The following is a 21,058-nucleotide window of genomic DNA, read 5'->3' on the forward strand; positions in this document are numbered from 1 at the left end:
ACTTTGTTCAGATGTGTTAATGAAAATGGAAGTTGTGGTATTTATAGGTTGATAAGACGCGGAGAATAGTTCTTTGTTTCAGAATTTTCTTTGCATCAGTCAAAGCAGAACAAGAGACCTTGAAACCGTGTCATAATTTTCGCTTCTTTTCATACTTTTGTTTTCTCAGTATTTTCTAGAAATTGCAAAAGACGTGATAAAGTTATAATTGCTATTTTTGTTTATTTCAGAAATTACATTCAAATTAAAATTAAAAGAGTCCTAAAATTTTAAAGATTGGAAAATAATTACCTCTTAATAATATTTAAAATATCATAAATAAACTAAAATCATAATAAAAATGTCGATTAAAATTTTTAATATATAAAATTATATATACTAGTATTACAATGTTCAAACATCCGTAAACTAAATAAAATTAAGACTTGTAACGAATATAAACAATACTAATAAAATATTAAATAATAAAACAGTAATAAAATATTTTAATATTTTGTTGTAAACAATGAAAAGAAAATTCAGCGGATACGTTTGGAATCTTTCTTTTAAATAAAATAATCGAATTTTAAGTTTTTTCTAAACTTTAGAAAAATAAAATATAAAATAAACTGAACCAAAGGCATTTGGATTCATCTGTATTTTGTGAATGCTACGGAGAATTGTAATCGGTAAGCATGGCATACAAGAGGAAGAAAAAACCAATTTAGCGTTTGCCCACAGATATTACGACCTTTTATGAATTATAAGATGAAGAAAAGAAAATTAAGATATTCTGGGATAGATATTATTATTACGACTGTATGAATTATACCAAGAAATATTCAATTAGTTTTTTTCTTGATGATATTATATATTTGACTTTATAGATACGAAGAAAAAATTCAATTAAATTTTTGGTGGTGGTAGATACGACTTTATATAAGTCAAGTATGTGAATGAGTTTAGCTTCCCTCCGGGATAACTTTTACTAATTAAAATTAATAAATATAATTTGCTTTTCTGAAAAAAATATATCATTTGATTTTATATGTATTAAATTTAAGAAAAAAAAGTTATTTTATTTCATATAAAATACTTAACCTAAAAACTATGGTCTTAACCAGAACATAACAGAAACAACATAGGCCCATGGAATTCGCAAGTCATTAGAATCTGTTTACTTTTCAATCAAATTACGACAAGTTTAAGAGATATTTTAATTTAATCCAATATTAAATATAGTATTTCGGGTTTTTTTTTTCCTACTAGGCAAATCAGACTAGGTAATTACGAGAATATGCAAGTTTTAAAAAAATTACCAATTTAGGTAAATCGTCTTGGCCCCATAAGTTTTCACATGAAGAAATCATGAGGTCTTTGGGCGTTTTTGAGTCAAAGACAGAAATTGTGAGGGGTGGGCGATATGTAAAATGAAATCGTAAGGGGCAGGACGTTTTCAACTGAAATCGTTTAGGGGGGGCACATTTTCTAAGCTGTAATCGATTACTTCTTAATGTAATTGATTACTGAATGAGTTGCAGTATTTCTGGATTAAATGTAAACGATTACAAAGATATTGTAATCGATTACAGTCGTATTTTTTTTAAAAAAAAAGTTCATTAAATTTTAATTGGACACAAAAGCAATCATAATAATTTTAATTGATTTTATAGAGTTTTGTAATCCATCAGAGAATAAAGTATATGAAATTATAGTGGATGAACGCAGAAGATATGGTAATGTCATAAAATTTGTGTTAATTTTGACATTCAAGAAAGAAGAATAGAATATTGAAAAGTAAAGTTATTGAAATTAAAAAGTGAACAAATTATTGGCGAAATGGGCATTGGCCCCTATGATGACCCTCAATGCGATTAAGAACATTTTTTGGGTTTATCCGTAATCGGTTGATCCATTTCGTTATGGATCCTTGTCGTTGTTGGTCGTCTGGAAGCCTTACGTCTAGTTTGTGGGTCTGGATTGAAATTTGGACCTGTATATGTTGACCAATAGTCCTCATAATAAAAGGGTGGAATTGAAATTTGGACCTGTATATGTTGACCTGTATATGTTGACCAATAGTCCTCATAATTTGTACGTGGCATATGAGCAAAAAAAAAAACAGCTATGACGTGATGACACGGTAGCCGACTAGCTTGGAAGTGACCACAATCACACCACCAATCATTTAATATGACAGTGAATGAGATTAGTTTTGGTCAATATTGATGGGGGGTCGATATCTCTTGCACCTCGAATTCAGAATTATCTCGATCGTAGCATTGAACATGACAATATGCGGATTTCTGGTGATTTTGTTGGAGCAAGGCAGTGACGTCTTCTAGATATTGATGTCCTGCTCTTAACATAGAGTCTGCCTTCAAGCCACGTTCAACAAACCACACATTTATGTTTTGAAATGTTATTTTCAATAGTGCACATATAGATAATGATCAAGTCCCCTTAAGCACAGAGTTCATGCACTCCGCCAAGTTTGTTGTCATGCGGGTGTACCTCTGCCCCCATCATAAGCCTGGGACCACTTGTGTAAGGGGATTTTATCAATCCAAGCTATTGCTTGCGGAAATTGGGACCTCCTAGTTGAAAGTTTTGCTTGCACTATAGGTTGTTTGACTTCGTAAGCTGTGAAAAAGAAATAAAAATTAAATGAAATAATATTTAGTTTGAAGGAAAAATTTTCTACATATGGAATGTAAGGTTAGGAAAATGTAGTAACCAAGTTAAGGAAATCTTTCTTCAGATCTGCATTTTTGAACCTATTGTTGAAGTTGGAAGCTAGATAACGTATGCAATAGACAGAGTGAAGATTGCCTGATTCCTAGTCAACTTTTTCCGAGCGTAAGGCTGACAAAATGCCCTTGCCTCCATTAGTAATTAGGCATAGATTTGGTTGAGGAGTTACATGCTCTTGTAGTAGTTGAAAAAACCAAATCAATGCCTCTTTTGTCTCACCTTCTACTATTGCAAATGCCAAAGGAAATATGTTTCTATTTCCATCCTGAGCAATTGCAGTTAGCAATGTGGCATGATATCTACCTGTTAAAAATGTTTCATCCACTTGAACAACAGGTTTACAATACTTAAAACCTTCAATGCATGGTCCAAATGCCCAGAAGCAACACTCCATAATGTATGTGGATGTCGCATCCTCACCATCAACATTAACTAGAGGACCGGAAAGTTGGAAAATTGTCCCTGGATTAGTGTGTTAGGCAGCTTGTAACCATCTGGGAACTTCATTAAAAGATTGGTCCCAATCGTCATACTCCATGGTAATTGCTTTCTCCTTCTCCATGCTCTTCTATATGTCACAGTATATTTGTAACGACTTTTTATGTCTGCAACCAAGCTTTTGATGCGAATGCTTTGGTTCGTCCTAACCAAATGAAAAACAATAGAAGCAATTTGAGTCGAATCCATATTGCAGTGATCTTGTGAAATTAATGTAGAGAAACATGTATGTCGACCGTCAATGGACTTGATTTCTCAATGATGTCTAAATTTACTGTAACAAGCCCTCAAATGCCATTGACATCCATTGGGCTAATGGATGCATCGTGCAATGTAAAGATGGGGTTTCAATTCCAAAACATTGAAGTTGTTTCTATTGGTGATGTGATAATGTTTTATTTAAGATATTGTTGCCTCTTTTGAATCGAAGTGCATTTGTTCCCGCAGTTTGACTTCCCCATTTGGATTGTAATCCATAATAAGGATTGGAACAATTTCTTGGTCGTCTGGATTGTCTTCATAAATATAATCAGAAATAAACTCGTCCACGATGTTTGGAATGACAAGTTCGTCTTCGATTGGATTAGACGAAAAGATCCTCCATAATTTCATGAACTCATTATGTTAATGTTGCTATGGAAATGGGTTGTAAAAGATAAGAGATCTGAAGTTTGCCATGAATGGAGAGAAAATTTGGTAGAAAAATAAATGGTGGTGTGTTTCAATATATAAGCAGTTAAAAGAAGGTTCACATAGCATTAATAACAAAAGAATATGAAGATCCATAATCAAAATAGACGGATGGGAGGTGTGCAAAGAAAAAAAAACAAAAAACTCTAAAAAAGTGCCCCTAAGACGTTTTTTAAAAAACGTAGGCCTCCCACACGTTTTCAAATAGAAAACGTGCCCCCCTTCACATTTTCTATAGAAAATGTGTTCCCTCCTCACGTTTTGTCCTTTTAAAACGTGACCCACCCTCATGTTTTCCATATGCAACCCCTTTCAACACCGTGCCATTACTCTTTCACGTTTTCTCCTGCCACAATACTATTCACACTTCACGCTTTCCACTCCTGACCACATTAGGAGCAACTATCTTTCCCCACACCCACACACTTTCCATGCTACCTCTGAAGAAGATGCACAACTTTGCGACATGTTCGAACCAATATACTCTGTGTACACTGAAATCCTTTGCTACCACTCTTCATCACTGTAGAATCCTTTGGCAACACGAACATGAAATCCTTAGCACCGTTCCAATCCTAAAATGAGAATTTTAGAGTTTTGAATATTTCACCTCAAACCCTATTCCCTCTTTTAAGATCATTTCCACGTTTTACCGTAGCTTAAGTGGCCTCTAAAATAACGTATAACGTGGAACTCCGCTTGCCAACTCAAAAAAAAAAAAAAAACTAACGGCGTTGCAAAATAAAGATCAATTCCATGACTTTTAGAAGGTGAGGGACCTAAATAAATCATAGTTTGAAAGATGGACCAAAACCAAAAATACTCAATTTGAGGACCAAAAACATAGTTAACCCTAAAATTAAATATAAAGTTAAATGTTTTTAGTTTTTAAAATTGTTAAATTTTACTTTTTTTTCTACAATCTTTTATACTTAATTCTTGTGCATTTAGTTTTGTTTTCTTGTTAATTTATTTAGTACCTCTAAACATATTAGATAGACTAAAAGTAAATAATTACGAGAAAAAAAAGAATACCTTACAATGTTAAAAAATAACAAAAAAAAAACAGATTTCGGAAGGAAAAAAAGAAGAAAATATATAAAAAAAAATTAAAATTGAACCATATTTAGGTAGAAAAATAAACATATTTAAGCTTAAATATTAATAATTGAAATTATTACTTTCCAGCAATACTAGAAATACTTGTAAGTATGATCGAAATAAGTTTCATTATTAGTATATTTCTAGAAGAAAAAAAAATTCTATACGAGACAAGATTTTATAAATTAGTTTTTCCATAATAACTTAATAGTTTTTGAAGAAATTGAATTTTCTTACTGAATTTTAGATTGACAAAACAATGGAACTTTTATAGAAAAACTAATGAGTGGAACATAAAAAAATACATAGAGTGAATTACATATCTCAACTGACATCGAATCATAGGAAAACAAACTAACATAGCTGAAAACAAAGTGACAATGACATGAGCAAAATTTTCAGAATGGAAATCAATTAAATATAAAGGAGGATTTTGACGGAGGTTAGGGATGACTCCTTCTTAGTTGGCAAAGTGAGACTGAGCTCCCTAATTAGGAAGCCATGATTTTCTTGCGCTTGTTGGATTCTTGAACGATCACTTCCTTTTGTGCATCCATTGCACTTTTCTTCACTTCACTCTTAATTAACATCATCTTCTCTTCCTTAATGTTATTGGGTATTGTGGGGGTATGCATCTTCTCAAGTTCAAGCAGCACATTGTATATGTCAAACACAAGGCGTTGAACAAGGGTGCGTGAAAACTCAGCCCTGATCACCACACGGAGAACATTTATGTGCTGAGCAGCAGGTGGCATTGGATAAGCTGGCACGATCCAACCATGGCGCCGCAGCATCTCTGATATCTTGTACTCATCGTACTGCCTTCGATCTTTCAGAGAAAAGGCCACCACAGGAACACCGTCGTCTTTTGAGAGTATGTTAAAGCGCCCACATTTCTCCAAATCTTCCTTCAGCACCATTGCGTTTTCTCTGCAGTTCTCCATTATGCTCCCATAACCCTATTGTTAATTCAACAACACAGTATGTAATCATTGATCACACATATAAGATTGAATTTGATGTGATCATATAAATCCAAGTATTATGAACTCACCTCATGGCCAAGACGAATTAACTGATAATATTGAGCAATGATCTGACTAGAACCTGCAAATGAAGAATGCAACGTAAGTACATGGTCTCATTATGTAATGAAGGTGTCCAAGGAATGAACATAGTTTGTATAAGAATGACCTTTGGAGAAATTGAGGGTGAAGGTGGGTTGGTCAGCTCCAAGGTAGTTGATATGGAACACAAGGTCTTCGGGTAAGTCATCCTTTGTCCTCCAAATAACCCAACCAATACCAGCATAAACAAGACCATACTTGTGTCCACTCACATTTATGCTCTTCACCAATGCCAGCCTGAAATCCCACTCCAGCTCTGGATAAAGGAAAGGAGCAACGAAACCACCACTTGCAGCATCCACATGAATTGGTGTATCCCATCTATCATTTCACAACCATACATAATCAGTAACACTTCAATTGATGATCATAGCTACTTAATTCAATATTACTTACCCACTTTGCTTGTTCTTTTGAAGCAGCAAGTCATTCAAGAGCTTCACATCTTCAAACTCTCCGTTGTAAGTTGACCCCAATATTGCAGCCACACAAATAGTGTTCTCATCAACCAGCTCAACTGCTTTCGCAGGATCCATCACGTAGTAGCCTTCCCTCACCTCCACTTCCCTCAACTCCACCTCAAAATACCTGGCAAATTTCTCCCAACATACTTGCACATTGGAGCCAGTCACCAAATTAGGCTTATCATAAGGCTTGCCCTCTGCCTTGCGCTTGTTCTGCCACTTCTTCTTGAATGCAAGCCCTGCCAGCATTATGGCCTCTGATGAGCCAACTGTTCCTGCTCCAATAGCATTCTCATTTTCTTCAAGTTCAGCATGGAACAAACGTGCTATCATGTTCACACACCGGTTCTGGTTTCAAAAAATTAGTGAGAGTCTCAATCACCAAAAAGTAAAACTATCTCTTCCGGAAAGAACATAAATGGAATAGAAAAATTCATTATTAAAACTTACGTGAAGGTCTGTGGTGATAGGATATTCGTCCATGTCAACATAGTTCTTGTTGATGGATTCCATGATGAGTTTGTTGCACTCTTCCTCCATTGAAGTGGTGACAAAGGAAGCCAAGTTGAACTTTGGAACAGCATCGAACTGCAACTCATCGTGTATGCTCTGGTAAGCAGCCTCCCTCGACATGGAATCCTGAGGTACGGAAAACCTGCAAATGAAAAAGAAAATGAACTCAAAGAGTGATTATATGATATTAAGGCATTTAATATAAGAAAAGAAAGAGACATGGATGATGAGGAAGGAAAATATATTTACCTTGGAAGAGAGTCTCTTACAAAGCGAGAAGCGAAGCTAGAATGAAGAAAGATGTCAGACTCAGAAGCATGTTTTGGAAAAGCCATTGTGTTGTTGTGAAAATAGTTGATACTACAATGAGATGTTAGGGTGTGTAGGTGAAAAGGGAGGTTGTGGTATTTATAGGTTGCAAATTTTTTTTGCATGGCAGAATGCTTTGGGAAAGAGGTTCATAATAACATTATGTTTTGTAATTTCTCCTTTTATTTTCTAGGGAAATCAGATGAGTTATTAATGTGTTGGTAGTAAGTAGTTATTAACAGTGGATCCACTGTTTGTATTTATTTTGTTTCTAGGGCACATCGCCTATTAAATGTGTAGCACATAGTATATCTTACCGTTAACTTTTTCAAATCTTTTTTATATCAATAAAATAAAATATACTTCGACATGTTTTTCTCCTCCAAAATCATGAATTCATTCTTTTTACAACAAATAACTCAACAATCAACACCAAAATTGATTTCTAAAAAACAAACTATTTAAATTGTGAAATGTAAGGTTCATGATTCAGAACATGAGCTCTTAAATGGAGAAAAGCTCAAAATTTTAGAATGATCTACTTTAAATACTTTAATATGTTTGCAAACACTAAATCAATTGCTCTAATCATTCATTCTATGAATAGAGTCAAATATATAGTCCTAAGCTAGCTTTTATATTCTCATGGTAATGTAAAACTTTATATTGATGTTAAAGAAATAAAACAATTTAAACAATGTATGTACTTTGTCATGATATGTGAAAATTAAAATTTCAGAAGTTAAATTCATATTTGAATTATCATAATATTTAAAATATTTATCTCTTAATAATAAAAAATAATATTAAAATTTAAGATATCATAAAAATTTAAATAACATCTATAGTCCTATAATAAAAAAATTTAAATATCATAATGGCTTTACACATTAATTTTCCAAAATTATTTAAATATATAATTTTATTAAATTTTATATTTATTTTCTTTGCTATGTTGCTTATATAGCTAATAAAAATATAATTTTATCCTTTAGAGACTAATAATATATAATTTTCTATAGATATATGGATTACTACTAAAGCTTTATTAAAGATTAACATTATAAACTTGTATTCTAAGAACTTAAAAAGGGTATGTTTGAGCAGTCCAAATTTGAATAAATTTATTATTGAATTAATTAAAATAGAAAATTTAAATATTAAATGTGTTTCATAACCTTCTAACCTGAATTCAACATTCAAATTAATGTGGTTACTTCATTTTTTGAAAAAATGTCATCACAAGTAAAAAGAACCTGCTAATAAAAACAAAACATTGTTAGGCTAAATTTATAATATCTAAAATTTAGATAAACTCTTATATATTGATTTACATGAGAAAGACTTAAATTTAATATCCGAAATTTTCGTCTAAAATTTTAGGTCTTAAATATGATCTAAATTTATAAGAATGATTTTTTTCTTTTAATTTTTTAAAAATTATACTTACAATAAAAAGTTATTAAAAAAATTATTTCTTACATTTTAATATGTTTGCAATAAAAAAAAACTGTTAATAATATAACAAAAAAAATATTGGAATTTATAATATTTTTCTATTATATTTTTAAAAATAAACCAAAGTGACTTTCCAAAAAGTTTAATATTAAATAAAATCAAAACATTTAATGAAATTAAAGTTTTTAAATCATAAATTTATGTGGAGATGTGTGCAGGTACAGAAACTTTAAATAAAATTTAAAAATCTCGGACACCTGAAGAAGAAATTACTTTTATATTTTGAATTCAAAGATAGTTTGAGCTCTTTATGATTTCATGTGCAGTAAAATATCGCTGTAAGCAATATAAATTTTGAGCAAACCAATGTTTGGCCAAATGACTATTGAAGTCGACCATAAACCATAAATATGGTCAGTAATAAAGTCGCCTCTTAATTATGAAATGTTCAGAAAAGGGTGAAAATATCAACCATAGCACAACACAATCATGTGCAGCAACAGTGTTTCAGCAGATGGAATTACTATTTTAACTTATATAATTTAATTTGAATAAAATATTTTTTTCACCTAATTAATAGTTTCTTTCTTCAAAGAATCAAGAAGTTTTGAATTTTTCTGTACGAGAATGCATTATGGCATGAAAAGAAGGTACTGAAAAATTTTACAGTCACTGCACACGCTTTTTTTAAGGTTAATTCCTGTAAAAAGAATATATTTTAACACCAGTTAAAAGCTTACTTTAGTAAGTGAAATTCAACCTTGTCAATAATGGGAATTTGTATACGTCTATTAAGTTCTAAAATATGATATTATCTGTTTTTGAAGATTATTCTTAAATAGTATTAATTAAATTGATGTTAATTTTTATTAGGTTTAAATTTTTTAATTAAAATAATTTAGTATATTCATCAAGCTAGTGTTAATGTTTTTTACTTTAAAATTTATTTAATTTAATATCTGTTTAAGCTGAAGGTAAATGAAATTATTTTTATTACAAATTTAATTTGTGTTTGTGATGAATGGTAATGATAATAGTAAATTTAAAAACTATTGTTTATCATATAATTCCTCTTTTGATAAAAAATAAATAAATAGTTAGTTAAGTATAATTAATATATATATATTTTATTTTTAGTACAATAAAATGAATTACATTCTTTGCAAACAAATTTAAAGTCTATTAACTTTGTTTGAACTTGGTTAATGATTTAAATAATTGAACATGTGTTCATTGTAATAAATACACAATTACTAGATGATGAAGATATGTTTAATTACCTTAACTATAATTGAAGTTCATTGTAATAAACACACAATTACTAGATGAAGGAAATATGTTTAATTACCTTAACTATGAATGAAGTTTAAACAAAATTAAAAAAATTAAGGTTTTTGTTCTAAAACTATAATTATTTTGTTATTGTGCTAAAAATGAAGTATATTAATATTTGTTGTGGATAAATGAGATAAATGTAGATGAAGGAGATGACTGTGAACGAAAAATATGAATGTGGGTATAGAAGATAAGTGTGGACGAAAGAGATAAGTATGAAAAAATTTATATAGAAAAGTGGGAGAGAAACATTGTGAACGAAGATATTTGTCTTTTTAAGTCTAGATCTTTGGATCGAAAATAATTACAATTCCTATTTGTTGTCACAAAGACACATGAATAAAAAAGACGATTGTAAAATCTATTCAAAGTGGTTGATTGTTAGAACGAACTGAAAGTCTTGGAAAGTGAAACATCTCAGTGATGGGTAGTAATATTGAGTCAAGGAAGTAATAAGAGGTCCTTGCACTTCTACTCCCATCAAGTTTAACAAAATATCATATTTATTCCTAAATGTGTCTCCTTAGTTTGTCTTCAACTTTCATCTTAATTCCCTTAAGCCAGCCAAATTTTCTTTTTTCAGTTTCAGTTTCAGTTGTAACTTTTTTGTTAGCATGGTTGAATTGGATTTCTTTTTTACTTTGAACACCATATTAATTTGCATCTTTCACTAGGGTAATCAAATAGTTATATTATTCGTCACCTAAAACAAACAACACATAATAAGGCAAATGACAAAAGCAAATATATGTAATCGACGGGAGGAAGAGAATGAATTCTCACAAACCCAGGGTAGTCCTTTTAAATGAGAGGGGACTCCCTAATGTTTTTTATATCTATATTTAAAAAATATATTTATATTTTATTTTGTTATTTATAATAATTTACTTAAAAAAAAATTAAATTTGAAAACCACATTTTTTCCCTCTTTTGTTAGTTTTGTTCTCCTTTATTTGGTTTCTCTCTTCCATACCTCCATCTCTTTCTCACCTCTTCTTTCTATCTCAATTTTTACCTTAATCTCTCATCATTTTCAAAATCAAATTTCACCAAGACGAAATTGAGGAGTTAAGGAACATTTTGAACCGAACAATTTCTTCTTTTGAATAAGTTGATTCTCTATCCTTTTTTTGTCAAAGCAATTTGTTTTCCTCTTGTATGTGACTTTTCTATGTTATAGGTGTTAGAAAATTTTAATATAATTTAAAAAGTAAATAATTAAAATATTATCCTACCATTACTAATATTTTTCATGGACTGTTAATTTTATGGGTTAATGTTATTTATGGTTAACAATTATATTCTTATTACAGTTTATTCCTTTGTCTCCCTTTCTACCTATAAATACCACTTAGGCGCATGGGGGAAAACACATACTAGAGTTTTCTTAAAAGTGTTCCTATTTTCTTCTATATACTATCTCTTAAAACAGTGGTGTTCATAAGGTTCGGAGATCATTCGTTGCACTCAATCGATCAGACAGGTTGTTGTATTTTGGGAGAGAATCACATATGATTTTGTTGTGCCCTATGCAATAGGGAAGTTTTCTCTCTAAGGATAACATTGTACGTGTATCAACCCAGGCTTTCTCTATCATTTTCTCATTTATTTTTTATCTATTATTGTTATTATAATTGTTGGATCTCTGATTAATATTCATTGATTTATATATATATATATATGTCTTAGTATTATTATTGCTCTAATAATTATTATTATATTATTTCATATTTTTATTAGTAGTAGTATTATTTGAGTAATCATTTTCTAACATTCTTAGAGAGAAAAGGTCTTGTTATTTCTATTTTTGATTACTTATTTGTGTTCATTTCTAAAATTAAAAACAATGTAGAGCTAAAGATTGAAAACACATTTTATGAACTAATGTATTTGTTATAGTTATAATTAAATTAGTCTCAACTAAGCTTAAAAATTTATGTATATAATTATTTTTATTTCTATTAGTAACAATAAATGAAATTATGGATAAATAAAATTCTCGTTCACTGATTTTTTTTTCCGTGATGTCTAAAACTAATATTTTTTCCTATGATATTAATTTATGCTTTAGTGATGATAAAGATGTTCTATATCATGTATATACTTTAAGTGTTTTGTATGAAAAAAATTATTATGAAATAATTTGTCATACTAAAACTATTATTGTTATGAAACTATGCACTTGCAAAGAAAAAAAAACAAGTTTAGCTTGACATTTATATGAAGAAAAAAAGAGAGGACTGATAATAATTCATTTTTTTATCATATTTATGAATTTAAAAATATTGTTTATAGCATAAAATTAAAATGAATTATTTTATTTGATATCATGCTTATGATCATGCGTGTGCTGATAAAAAAAACTTCATATAAAAAATTGAGAAGATGGTCAAGTAAAATTAAACTTGTCTTTTAGATTTTTTAAAATAGGAGTTTTTCATGTTTATGAATTTAGAAACTTCCTTGCTACTCTACAAGGTTATGAAGTGGTTTTCGAGTGCAATAGGATTATTATTTCTAGACATGTGTTTTGATTGGTAAATAATATATTTGTGATGGTTTGTTTAAGTTAAGTACATTTATCTTGTAATAAAATATTTAGTTGTTCTTCTTTGACTATTACATATGTTGAAAGTATTGATATATGACATGCTATTGTTATAATTTTTTAGAAGTTTGGTTAAAGACCATTCAAATTATGAAATTTTAAGGTACAAAATTAATAAAATAAAGGAGTGATGATACATGTCTTTACGAATGAGTGTTTTTTTTTCTTGAATTTCATGGTATTATTCATTAAATAACATCTTCATATAACATCTTCATATGTGCTAATCTAATGGTGCAGTGAAAGAAAAAAAAAATGCTTTGATATGGTAAATGTTATTCTACACGTTCTAGCTTGCCTAACATTATATAGTGAAATTTTATATCCTGCTTACCATATTTTAACCACAAAAGGTTGTGATAAACTTTTTATAAGTTATGAAAGAAAAATGAACCACAATTAAAATATTTCAAAGTGTGGGGGTGTCTTGTAAAGGTTAATATACCTCTTAATGAGAAAAAAAAATCTTTGGTTATTTATATGATAAATTTCTAGAGATGTTTCCTTCAAATGATAAAATTAACTAAATGTTTGATACCTCTAGTACTATTTTGTCATCTAATGATAATATTATTTGTGTTTTTTCTAGTTATGACAATATGTCCAATTTCTTGAGATGATTGAAAGATATATTAATATAAATTGGATATTGATTCTGGTGACAACCACGGGTTATGGCTATGTTTTAACCTTGGATGGAGGTGCATTATCATGGAAATATGTTAAAATTTTGTTGTTCTATCATGATCTACTATGCAAGGATAAATTATTCCTTTTCCAATGCATCCTGACAATCAAATTGTTATATTTAAAATTTTTAGTAAAAATGTCAATGAAAAATTGACATATAAGAATGAGAGACAAATGTATTTATAAACTTAATTACTCATGGTGTTTTCTCTCTTGACTTCGTCGGGTCAGAAAGAAATATTCCAGATCCGCTTATCAAAGGGTTGATGCATCAACAAGAATTTGAGTCGTCGAGGAGAATGAGGCTAAAAACCATAAATTAGTTGCAACAATGGACACCCAACTCCACATGAATGGTGATCCCATGGAATGAAGTTCAATGGGTAACAACGAAGTTGTTGTTGACTAAAGTACAACAAATAATTTGATTAAATTTTATGTCTCATTCCTATGGCGAGGTATACTATACATTGTGGCAATAATAAGGTTGAGGTATGTGCATTATTATGCTTATTTTATAAAATACCTCTTAATAAATCTAATGGTTGAGGTATGTGCATTATTATGCTTATTTTATAAAATACCTCTTAATAAACCCAATGACAATTATTGTAGGGGTGTGAGTCACAAATCACTCTTTGAGGGTTTACCTAGTGAGTGTGATGGTGGGACCGCCATTATGAGACATGGGCAAGTCTCTAAGTGATACTCATGAAAACAAGATAGATGCACAAGGTCGTAATGTGCACCCACTGATTAGAACCTAAAATGAACGTCGATATTGTATGTGCGTCGTAATGTGCTTACTAAAACCCAGTCAAAGGGGATGTAGCTCAAGACAATCAAGTTTCTGCATTTTCTCGGGTGGAAGTTTATAAGTACTAGGTGTAAGGCTCAAACCCATAAGGTTCCTTACGCTAAACTACAATATTTTTTTTAAAAGATAATATATTTTGTTTTATTTTATTTTTTAAATTATGTGGGGGATTGTTAGAAATATTTTAATATAATTTAAAAAATAAATAATTAAAATATTATTCTACCGTTACTAATATTTTTCATGGACTATTAATTTTATGGCTTATTGTTATTTATGGTTAACAACTATATTTTTATTACAATTTACTTCTTTGTCTTCCTTTCTACCTATAAATATCACTTAGATGCATGGGGAAAAACACAACAAACACTAGATTTTTCTCTTAAAACAGTGGTGTTCATAAGGTTCGGAGATCCTTCGCTGGACTTGATCGATCTGACGGGTTGTTGTATCTTGGGAGAGAAGCACATATGATTTTTTTGTGCCTTGTGTAGTAGGGGCATTTTCTCTTTAAGGATAGTGTTATACGTGCCTCAAACCATGCTTTCTCTATCCTTTTCTCATTTATTATTTATCTCTTATTGTTATTATAATTGTTGGATCTCTAATTAATATTCGTTGATTTACATATATGTTTTAGTAATATTATTGCTTTAATAATTATTATATTATTTCATATTTTTATTATTATTAGTATTCTTTGAGTAATCATTTTCTAACAATAAGCAGATCTCTATCTGTTAAAGATCATAAATTCATGATCTAATTGTTAATTGAACTATTCTTTGTGTAGATGAAATTATTTTAGGCTTTGAAACTGTGTAAGGGAAGAACAATTTAGGAATCTACTTGGTAAGAGAAGCTAATCATTTAAAAGTTGTTAAGTTTTTAAAATATTGAGTCTTGGTTTTGAGATTTAATTTGAGGTATTCCTAATTTTATCTTTTCCTAAATAGGTGAGATTTAATTTGAGTATAGAAAATGATGAGAGGAAACAAATACTTATTTTTAAATTAGAAAAAAATAATTTATATATAAAAAATACAATTTGGCCCTCTTGAAATTTTTTGTCCAAGTTTTGCCACTGCACAAACTAATAAGAAATATAATGCATGCTTATATTTCTAAAGGTACTCATTTATTCACATGATATATCGATGTAAAGGTAGTGAATTTATTAGTATGTAAAAGAAATATGGAGAGGCAATAGAATGCAAAACGTTTCTTTTGCGCCTTAACCAATATTTACAAAGTAACATCTAAATATCTAAGGTAATTTATGCACATTCACAAGGGATGACTCTCAATCGTAAGGATACAAGGTGTAAGATCCGAGAAATTTAAATAATGTATGTTATTTTGAAAGGACTTGAGTTGAGAGTACTTAGTTATGTTGAAAGGACTTGAGTTCGAGTCTTGTGTATGCCAAATTGTGTGTTATTTTAATTGTGTATTATTTTGATATTATGATTGATCATGATGAGTGATAATATAATCCTAGAATTATAGGAATTATCATGAAACATGAATTGATTTAATTGGTTGTGCACTTGGTTTGAAATTGGATGGTTGTGTGTTTGAACCTTAACTTGAGCAAAATAAGGTTTCTTTTTGCTAAAATTGTATTTGGCGTGGATGGGAAGGGTCAGAAATCCTAAAGGAGCGTATGGAAGGGTTAGGAAACTACCTATTAGCCAAACTTCATTGATGCTACTTGAAAAATAACAAACAAGTAATCTTCAATATGTTCTTGGTGTTCAACTACTTGAGTTTGTCATTTTTGCTACTTTACTTTGTTTTTGTGAACTTTCTCTACATGACCGAGCTAGTTGCAGACTCTACATTTGACCCCAGATCTGAACCAACAATAATTTGTATTGTTCATTGTTTTTTACAATGAGAGCAAGGTGGAAACTTTTCTTTCCAACCTCTTTTATTGTTGTCTTCTCCCTTTTGTCCTTTGCATTTCTTCCCATCAAAAGGCTTTTATTCATAGATGTTTCTTGCTTTAGGTTTGCTTTTTCTATTAGCCACAAAAATAGCTTCAACATTTTCTATGATTCTCACTAGTCTTCTTTGCTCAGTGGTTGGCAAAGCATTCACAAGTTTTGCAAGTGAAATTTGATAAAAATGTTATTTTCTTCTAGATATGATACTTTTTGCTCAAACCTTCCCGAAAAACACACCAAAATTTTCTCCATAACTCTTTGATCTTTAATTTCATCACCTAGCAATTCGATCTAAGCAACCTCTTTAGAAAGTTTGTCAGAAAACTGTTTCAAACTACTTCATTTTGATTGCTTTAACTTCTCTTCTCAAATTCAGTACCTTCATCTTCCTTTTTCTTTCACTGCCTTGGAACTCTTCCTTGAGTTTATCTCATACCTCTTTTGTTGTCTCAAGATCCAATGTCTTGATAAAAACATCATTGTGTACTGTTGTTGCATGTATAATGCCAAGTGCTTTGTGTTCCTTTGTCACTTCTTCACTACGAAATCTTATTTGAGTCATTATTGGGTTTTCTAGTAAAATATTTGGTTTACTTCCACTTTCCACCACTTCCCAATGTTTGAGCTCTCAAATAAGTTCTCATTTTTGTAGCCCACAAATCATATTTTTCTCCTACAAAAATGTTGCTTGATGTCATCCTTTCTTGTGGGTATTTTTTTCTGGTTTATATATGACTTTCTAACTGGTTTTCAGTCCCTCACAGGCCCTTAAAATTAAGAAGCTCTTGATACCATCTTATAAAATTAGAGAAACCATAAAAGTTGTAAAACCAGAGAAAAACCACAAAAGAGAGTTTTTGTTATGAAGATACATTATGATGGAAGGGAGACAAAGACTCCTCTTTAATATTCTAAGTGCAGTACCTTATATGCTACAAACCTTTATCACTTTATTGCAAACTTGAATGAATTATAGATTATTGTTTTATCAAACCAAATCCCTATTGATAAGTGTCTAGCATTAGTAAAATTGCATATCATTTAGACACTTATCTTGCATGATTTTAACATACATATTAGGAAAACAATCCCTTTTACTTTTAAATACAAAATAAAGAGAGAAGAAGAAGTAAAAATTGGAATCTAATGTATTTATGTTGTTTTGCATGTAAAATGAAGGAAATTGCGATTGATGCGGTTGAGCGACAGAAATGGGGTTGAGCACCACAAAGGAGACTAAGGAAACTCTCATGAGGAGGAAAGATATAGAATAGCCCAAGCCCAAATTGTGCAACTTAAAAATGACACCTCTACGGGTCAAGTGCCAAAGTGGGAGCTGAAGCTGCACACTATTTTTCTATAAAGACCGAACATGCCTTTGTCATTTGTATGTTGGTTTTGGGAACTGATATAATAGTTCAGTTATAGGTTCTTAGACCCTTATTGTAATATCCTTAGAAGATACTCGTGGGAGGAAGGAAACGACTCCTTATGCTTATTGTAAACATCGTTATGAGCAACTAACTTCTTCCTTGTTAGGATTGGATGTAACTTCTAAAATCTCTATACTTCACTTGGTTTGATATATATTATGTTCTTGTCTTACGTATTGGTTACTTGATTTGCTTTCTTTGTTTTAATGACTTGATCAATCATCAAAACTCATTAGCACCAGATGTAGAGACATCTAGTCTAGTGTTTAGATCCAATCAAATTTGACATATACCACACATGGATAGGCAGGTTTAGTTGGTTTAAAGAGTCTTGCTCTCAATGTAAGGGTTCCTCCACCTGGATAAGGATATCCTGTGTCTGACACCCTTAGGTTCTAACTCTCAAACATGAGGTTAGATCTACAACTAAGCGTATTTCCATGAACACTAAGATAAAGATAGTGTAGTTGAGTGAAAGAAGCCAAGGTCAATCCCAACACCATAACTAGCATCACTTATGTTATTATTATTAAAACTTATATTTGAAATTATCAAACCTTTATCACTTTATTGCAAACTTGAATGGATTATAGATTATTATTTTATCAAACCAAATCCCTGTGGGTATGACCCTGTTGTGCTACAATTGATCCAATGCACTTGCTGGACTAATTCACAAACCCTCAACTAGGTCTCAATATACAACAATCATGTGAAACCTTGGTACTGTTATACTACTCTACAAGAGAAACATTTGTTGTTTGATTCAAGAGCCACACCATTGTTTTCCTTGAAGTGGATCACAGTCACTAGAAAGAGGGTTAAATAAAATATTGTTTGTTGAGTGTTGTTTTGTTGTGTGCTTAGTATTATCTATTAAGTACAACTGGTATGCTTAATGGAGTATTATAGGTGTAGGGGCTACAAATACATCAACTATTGGAATTGTGTGATATATCATTATGGTTATGCTACTCTTATACCTTTTTATGTTATACACCTTTGGTTGATAGAAAAAAAAATACTAATGCATTAACGACAACAACTGAGATTCCACAACAAAATCAATATAGTGGAACATTTAAAAAAAATTACATTAATAAAAAATGCATATCTCAATTGACATCAATTTGTAAGAAATAAACTAACCGCATTGAAATGAAATAATTTTCAGAAAAGAATAAAGCAACTACGTTAGTATTTTAAGGTTGTGAAAGTAGTTGATGGAATAGAGAAAATGTGGATATATTAGAATGTGAAAGTAGTAGTTGGAAGTAGTATGTTCTATAGTTGTGAGTGGTTGTATTAGATATTGTCTTGCATACATCAAATGTTAGTGTTCATGAGTATTTATAGGCCCCATCTCACTTACATGATTATTCTAGAACATTCTAGCTAGAACTTATGTAGAATGTTAGTGTTCACCTATTTCTTCAAGTATTCTTTGTAGCCATATTGCTTGACTTGTGATTTTAGGAATTACTACATACTCTGCTTCTATTTTTTATTATGCCACGGTTGCTTGCTTCTTTGATGCCCAAGAGAAAATATCTTATCCTAGTGAGAAAGCATATCCTAACGTGCTCTTCATGTCGTCAATTGATCATGGCCAATCACTATCGATGTAGCCAATCATCCTTGAGTTAGTCATGGTTTTGTACCGTATACCAAACTCCTTTGTGCCTTGTAGATATCTTAAAATTATTTTTCCTACTCCATAATGAATCTGACATGGCTTTTGCATGAATCTTGATAGAAGACTCGTAGCATACATAATGTATGGCCATGTGGTTATGAGATATAAGATAACTCCAATCAAATTCCTGTAGTGTGGTGCATCTACTTCTTATGTTCCATCATCTTTTTGTAGCTTCTCATTTACCACCAAAGGAGTAGCGACCAATTTACAATCATTCATATTGAACTTCTTCAATAGAGCTTCAATATATTGCTTTTGAGAAATAAATATACCTTCTTTTTGTTGTTTCACCTTTATATTGAGGAAATAGTTCATCAAGACAAGATCAGTCATTTCAAATGTCTTTATCATATCTTCTTTAAATTATTTCATCATCTTCATGTATAGATAAGATCATCAACATATAAGGAGACAATGAGTGATACTAACCTTGTGCCTTGTTGGCTCATTGTTGCTCCTCTTAAATCCTTGATCGATAAAGTATTGATCAATCTTGCCATACCATGCTTGAGGAGCTTGCTTCAGGCCGTATAAGGCTTTTTTTAGTCTTAGTACTTTGCCTTCATTGCCTTTATTGATGAAGCCTTGTGATTTTTCAATATAAATCTCTTCTTCAAGTACTCCATTTAGAAAGACTGATTTGACATCCACCAAATAGATGTTCCATTCTTTTTCTGCTACAATGGCTATTAGAGCTCTTATTGTATCTAGTCGTGCGACTTGAGTAAATGTCTCATTGTAGTCGATTCTTGGTTGTTGTGAGTAGCCTTTTGCGAGCAATCTTGCTTTATGCTTTTGTATAGTTCCATTAGGATTGAGCTTTGTTTTATATACTCATTTCACCCCAATGATGTATTTTCCATGAGGATAGTTTACGAGCTCCCAAGTGTTATTCTTCTAAATTATTTTAATCTCTTCTTCCATAGTCTTGACCCATACTTCTTGCTTTGATGTTTCTTCATAGTAGTTAGGCTTAATCATGGTGATATTGCAAGTTTCGTATATGTCTACAAAAGATTTTACTTGTCTTAAAGTGGAATCTAGTGAAGAATCTTCTCATTATTGTTGTGGAGGTGGGGAAAGCGTTCTTGAATCTTCTACTTCTTGAGTTTCATCTTGAGATTCTTGCACCGAAACTAAAGTGTTGTTGTTAACAACTTTTTCTTATTCCCAATTTCAAGAAGCATTTTCATCAACTTCAACATCTCAACTAATGATGAGCTTTTCTGTTTGTAGGTTGTAAACTCGATAGTCTTTTGATTGTGTGCTACATCCCAGGAACACTTCTCGTATAGTCTTGTCTTCAAGCTTGTACTCCTTTAATCAGGAACACATATGTAACAAATAGATCCAAGTACTCATAGGTGTTTAGCTAATGGCTTCTTCCACTCCAAGCTTCAATAGGAGTCTTGCCTTGGACTGCCTTGGTTGGACATCTGGTTAGAATTTTAACTACAATATTTGTTAAGTAGTATGCTTAATGGAGTATTACACTTGGGGCTATAAATACATCAACTAATGGAATTGTGTGATATATGATTCTCGTTGTGCCATTTCTTATACCTTCTCTATGTTGTACATCTTTGGATGATAGAAAAAAAATACTAATGCATTAACGACAATAAGTGAGA

The 21,058-nt window shown here is 30.9% G+C and overlaps 1 protein-coding gene across 1 annotated transcript; it reads right to left on the reverse strand.

Annotated features, from left to right (window-relative positions):
- Positions 1-5,277: 5,277 nt before the first annotated feature.
- LOC114177373 (glutamate decarboxylase 1-like) lies at positions 5,278-7,516 on the reverse strand. Its single transcript, XM_028062691.1, has 6 exons — positions 7,376-7,516; positions 7,064-7,268; positions 6,546-6,961; positions 6,217-6,470; positions 6,077-6,129; positions 5,278-5,981 (listed from the first exon to the last, which is right to left on the reverse strand). The coding sequence occupies exons 1-6, from the start codon at positions 7,459-7,461 to the stop codon at positions 5,514-5,516; spliced, it is 1,482 nt and encodes a 493-aa protein (XP_027918492.1). The 5' UTR covers positions 7,462-7,516; the 3' UTR covers positions 5,278-5,513.
- Positions 7,517-21,058: the final 13,542 nt, after the last annotated feature.

Source organism: Vigna unguiculata, chromosome 3 (assembly GCF_004118075.2).
Source record: "Vigna unguiculata cultivar IT97K-499-35 chromosome 3, ASM411807v1, whole genome shotgun sequence".
NCBI classification, from domain to species: domain Eukaryota; kingdom Viridiplantae; phylum Streptophyta; class Magnoliopsida; order Fabales; family Fabaceae; genus Vigna; species Vigna unguiculata.